Raw genomic sequence first — 6,218 nt, forward strand, 5'->3', positions numbered from 1 at the left:
GTTTCAGTGTTCTCTCGTATACAATAGAGATTTTCTGAATTTTTAGGTGACTAAATCAAATCAAAATTTAAATGTTTTTCTTGAACTAATGACATCATATATACTAATGATATCATATATATAGAAATGAAACATTGATTCAGAACGGACGCCACTTTTCATAAAACAATGCACTCTTTCGTGAAAACGCATTATGAAACAATGCGTTGTTTTCAAAGAGTTGTCTTACTCCTTATGAAAGGTTGTGTGGATTCTGAATAACTTTTGAAGGCGTTGCCCGAAGCTCCCATGATCTGACCAGGTAGGTCGATCTCGTAATTTTCGCAGTGGTAACTTTGTTCGTTCTCAACAATAAAATAAATTATGAAAAATTGATCTAACAATTTTTTGAAAGTAAAAAAGTTATTGTAGAAAGGACATTACTTTAGGACTTCCTTGTGACTGCTGCTGGCACTAACTGTGGCGGTAAACAGCGGGCACATACTCGGGAATGTTGTGGATGGTGCGTGACCGAGTGACAGTTGGCGTCAAGAAAATTTAGGATGACGAAAATTGATTTCTTTTTAAAAAAATTGCTAATAAATTTCTTTTTTCTTTTTCTCTCTTGATGGGGGTGGAAGTAGTAATTGTTTGTTGATTTTTTAAGCTGAATGAACGGACTTATACAAATCTTGTCATCTCTGTATCATTGAGGCTGTCCAAAATGGTCTCAAATCACTGTTATAGCCAGACAACAACGTAAGCTTGCAGCCAAAACTTTCCCCAGGATCATGAGGTCTCATATTGATCTTTGTTACGGGGTTTATTCCTTTGTTTCAAGATCGAATAAACTCCATCCCTTCTTACCAAATGGATATCCCACAAAAACGCATTTACAACTTCGACTTGCAAACTTATCACTTTTAGCTCGTTGATTATGAGAGAAAACTAAACAACCAACGATGCGCAAGTCGTCGAAAGAAGGTGCACAACCAAAAAGAATTTCATAAGGAGTCTTGTTGTGAATAACCGTGGACGGAGTCCGATTTATCAGGTGGACAGCGGCCAAAACACATTCCCCCCAAAAGAAAATCGGCAAGCCTCCTTGAAATCGCAATGCACGAGCAACATTCAAAATATGTTTATGTTTCCTTTCAACTCTTCCATTTTGTTGAGGAGTACCCACACAAGAAGTTTGAAATAAAATTCCATTCGCCACAAAATAATCTTTCATGCAGTTAAACTCTGTTCCATTGTCACTACGTACAATTTTCAACTTTTGAGAGAATTGTCGTTCAATCATTGCAAGAAAGGACATAAACATCTGAAAAACTTCTCGTTTATCAATTAATAAATCAACCCACACAGCACGAGAATAATCATCAACCAAGGTTAAAAAATAGCGAGCGCCACAAGAGGAGCGTTCATCGTATGGACCCCATAAATAACAATGTATCAACTCAAAAATCCGAGTGGACTTATTTCACTTAAAGGAAAACTATTTCTAGGATGTTTAGCACGATGACAGACTTCACATCCGGTATCCAAATGTCCCCTAGAATCATGGAAAAAAAGAAGTAACTTCACTACTTTCTCGGAGGGATGACCCAAACGACGATGCCAGAGCTCCAAAGACTTCGAACTAGCAGTTGAAACCATTTGTACTTTTAATCCATGCCGGAGGTAGTAAAGTCCATCCCGTCGCTCACCCGTGCCAATCACCTCCCTCGAACGTTGGTCCTGTATAGCACAAAAGTTAGAATTAAATTGGACAAAACAATTTAGATCATCGTTCAATTGTGATACTGAAATTAAATTGCAGTGTAGTTTAGGAACAAAAAGAACATGTTGGAGCACTATTGTGTCCGTTAGTCTCACTACACCCTCCTTAGTAGCATCCACCGTTTGACCATCCGGAAGACCCACGGGACATGGAGAAACCGCTTTAATATTCGATAAACAAGATTCATCACCGGTAACATGATGAGAGCAGCCGATATCAATTATCCAATCATTCATTCCCAACTTACCATGCAGCCTGTTAGAAGAAGTAGAAGAGGAACCAAACGTGGCCGATAATGCAGCCCATTTTTCGGCAGTAAAGCTCGGAAGGGTTTGCACAACAGGAGCGGAGATCGACTTTTCAGGAGGTGCACTATGATTAACATCGTGTGTGGCAGCATTAGCACGTACTACGTTACGACCACGACCTGCTGAAATTTTTGTTGACGGAGTGGTTGGTTTGCCCTTCAAGTTGCCTTTTCCCTCAAGATTAGATCCATATTTTTCCAAGTACCAATCTGGAGTACCATGGATGTCAAGGCATGTAGCAATATCATGACCTGATTTGTGACAGTGAGAACAAATCAAGGCTGCCTTCTTCGTTCTATCAATACGCGGTTTGAATCTAGTATCCATACGTGCAGCAAAACCTACAACATCGGGTTTCTCTTTAGTGGAGCGTGTGATCCCCCGAACCCGCTCATCTTGAGCGATTTGTTGGAATGCCCGATTCAATGTAGGGAGAGGATCTTGTGACAAAAGAGTCGTCCTCAATTGGGCATAATAATCGGAACACAGGCCAAGAAGAAATTGGTGCAGCCTATCATCGGCGCGCCGTTTTTCATGTTGTTTACCAACCTGACAAGTACATTTACCACACTTGCAAGAAATCAAAGGCTCATGTTTATCGACTTCATCCCACAAAACATTCAATTTACTGAAATAAACAGCAACAAGCATAATTTTTGTTTGCTCACAGCGATTAACATCCCCTTTAAGTTGGGATGCTGCATTACGAATTGTTCGTTATTTAAAGAAATCTCCGGGCCAAGGCATTCTATTACGTTCCGATAGTGACTTGTCTTTGACAGGTTGGTGTGACTCGGATTGGGCAGCATGTCCTCTTACCAGGCGTTCTCCCACTGGTTGGTTTGTGTTTTTGGGACATTCACAATTTCATGGAAAACTAAGAAACAACATACTGTCGCTCGCTCTTCCGCCGAGGCCGAATATCGTTCTATGGCATCTCTTACTTGTGAACTAAAATGGTTGAAGGGTTTACTTTTGAGTAACCCATTGTGCAACCCACCCCAGAATTCCTTTTTTTTTTCTTTTTCCTTATGGAAATAATCTACGTTATAAGTGGAGAGTGAGACCCAATTGTCTCAATGCAAGCAGCAAAACTAGAGAAAATCTTTCTTTTGTTTTAAATTTCCCCTTTGAATGGCTGGTACCAGGTTTTGTCGAAAACTTTAGTTATTGGATATGATTAACTGCCATTAACCCAACATTGGAAGGGATTGAAATTTTACAGAAATTTAATATGTTTTTCATCTATCAAATTATATTTTCTCCCGAACATAAATATTTGAGTTTGAGTTTTAAAATTTTATTCTCAGTTAGTTAAATTATGAATTTGAAACCAGTATTTTTTTTAAAATGGAGATTTCTGGATATTATTTGAGGTTTGAACTATGATACTATTATATTAAATTTAAGTTTTGAAAAATAGAAATCAAAAGTAAACAAATATTAAATTAAAATATGCACTATCATTTAATCAATCATTATTCCTCAAATTTTAAACATGTAAATGATAGATAAGTTGCAATTTAGCTTCGAAAATATCATAAATTTAAACTACATTCCTTTATACCATTGACATGCTCTATTTATGATTTCTTGAATTTGAAAGACTTCAAAGGTCAATGAAATTTGTACAAACCTCTTTGTTTTAATGGTTTTGCTGTCTTGAATACAACAACGGACATGTGACGGAGAAGTGAAATGAAAATGAAAGTAAAATAGATTACATTTGCAAAAAGGTTGTTGGTCCTGACAAAGTAAAAAAGTGTATAGAAAGGTTTCATTAACTTGTGATAAAGTATTCTGTTCAATCTACTGGATGCTTGATGTAGTCGCTGGTATCAGGACCCAAACACACGCGGGGCTGTTCCGTGATTAATGTTGGGCTCAAAATATTCTATTCTTAATGTTTAAGTCAGAAAACTTGTTTATATGCTATTTGAAAATAATGCAATCGAAAATCGCAAATTTCAGGCTGAAAACTAAGTGATAGAAGATTTTCATCATGGTTCAATGGTCTGATTTAACCTTTCTACCCCAATCTTTTCACATATGAGAAGGAACGTCCTAGTGAAAATTATTGAATCCTCTCGTCTATCTGAGTTTCTTTCATCCTATTATTGTTTGTAATTCTGGAGCTTAGTCTTGATCTTCATCATGCAGACTCAAGCTCAAAGTTCTACCTAGGAAGTTCAAATAGATTTGGTCTAAAATCTGTCCTGATTACATAGATAGCTCGTAACAACAGTTTACAAAAAATTTCAATACTTCCTTCCCTCTGTAGATTTTCACTCAACTACCTAGTAACCTCAATAACAACACAAGATGTTGATGAGTGGTGTTCTTTGCAAAGACTATTTGGGCTTCTTCAAGTAGATTCTAAGCCAAAACTATTTGGGCTTCTTCAAGTAGATTTTCTGAGAAATGATAGATTGAGAAGAATTGAAGTTTTATTCAATTTCGCTGTTTTATGGGGCATCATCGTGCTTCAATTCTTCAAATCACCTTACCTTTTTATTGCTGTATTTCAAATGCCATATGATACAATTTCAGAAATTCATGCTGTCCTCTGCCTGCTATTCATCATGATGTTCGGTTGATTGTCGTACCACTAGTTTTCTGTCATTTATATTTCACTGATAAATGTCTAGCCAAAATCTGCACTGACTAGTTCAAAAATCAATAATCCTCCTTCTGAACAACTTTACTGAATTAAATAGCTATAGTCATCTGCTGACATAAACTCTTAGCTATGTCTGCTCTTTCTTTTGGCCTTTCGGTAATCCTTTAATTAACCTGTTACTCTACTGCACTTATTTGTTATATATTCATGTGGCTATTGCTTTACGTGCCATGCGAACAACCATCTTACTCAGCTTTCTGTAGTACTCTGTTGTGTTTCTACTTTCTTTTTTCCTGCACTTGATGGTCTCTTTTGCTTACTTCTTGTTATTTTCACAGTAAATTCATGCTAGAGATTTACTCATATAAATTATAAAAGGATAATTGGATGCAGCTATACATAATCATTTCATCAAAATCTTTTACTGCATCGGTGCACAAACGGGAACGTCTACTCTTTAGTTTTACATGTACGATTCTTATGATGGGAAAATAATTTTTCTTATCATGGGACATGTCCTTGGATGATGGGTCAAAATTTTTTTATGATTATCTAGATTATATGTTCTGTTTTTTAGTTACTGTTCATGGCTGTTTCATTCAGTTCTACACATGTAACATATGGAGATTATTAGCCTTTACATGCATTTTTGTTCCTTCTTTTCTTATTTTGTTTGTTAGTTGCTGCTCGATTAAAGTTCTCAATTTGGCCTTTTCAGCGGGCAATACTGGCTCAAATTCAAGGACACGAGTCATTTCATGTCAGATAACTTCTTGTTTATTCAAAAAGTTAGATAGAGGCATAGAGCATTCGAGTCAATTGGGAAATAATATTATGTTACTATTTGCCCATGTCCCCGGTGTTAATGATGTTAGGAGATGATGCAATCTTTTCCTCTAACTGCAGATGAAAGAAAGGGAGCACCCACTTTTGCAGGAGCGTTCCACTGTCTCCTCTAGGAGGGAAATGATGCATTTAACTGCCGTAACTCTTTGTTTTACCTCTCTTTTCTTCCCAGCACCTGCAGAAGCACGCCCGAGAAATGCTACCGCGAAACAGAAGATCGTGGAGAAGCTCGATGAGCTCAAGCAAAAGGCTGGGTTGTCTAAGCCAAAAGACGAAGGCAAAGGAAACGAGCCTAAAGATAATGAAGCAAAGAAGTCAAAGCCAACCAATGAGATGTATGGGAGTAAAGCAAAATCAAAAGATGGCGTTGCAGGAACAAATCCTGGAGCCGCGTCTCAAAAAAGTCTAGCTCAGGCACCTGAGAAAGAGTCTTCTGGTCCAGCGCTACCAACCTTCCCACCTCTCAATTTCCGAACCGGACAAACCGTGGAAACCTCAGTTTCATGAGGGAACATGGTCATGTATCCTACTACCTGCTTTGTTGTTTGTACTAGTCTTTTGAAATAAAGCTGTAATCTTGGATCCAAAAATAAGCTCACAGCTCCAGGATATTCAATGTGGTTTGATGTATAATTCTCGTCATCATGTGAAAAATATGTTTCATTTCTCCTATGTTAAATAA

General features: G+C 37.4%; 1 protein-coding gene across 1 annotated transcript in view; it reads left to right on the top strand.

Annotated features, from left to right (window-relative positions):
* LOC142555382 (uncharacterized) overlaps nucleotides 1–6,218 on the top strand; it is a 6,759-nt gene extending 541 nt beyond the window's left edge. Inside the window, exon 2 of the mRNA XM_075666223.1 lies at nucleotides 5,597–6,218. Within this exon, the coding sequence (XP_075522338.1) occupies nucleotides 5,597–6,043 (447 nt within the window). The 3' untranslated portion in view covers nucleotides 6,044–6,218. The remainder of the gene's footprint in view (nucleotides 1–5,596) is intronic.

Source organism: Primulina tabacum, chromosome 9 (assembly GCF_025594145.1).
Source record: "Primulina tabacum isolate GXHZ01 chromosome 9, ASM2559414v2, whole genome shotgun sequence".
Taxonomy (NCBI): Eukaryota; Viridiplantae; Streptophyta; class Magnoliopsida; order Lamiales; family Gesneriaceae; genus Primulina; species Primulina tabacum.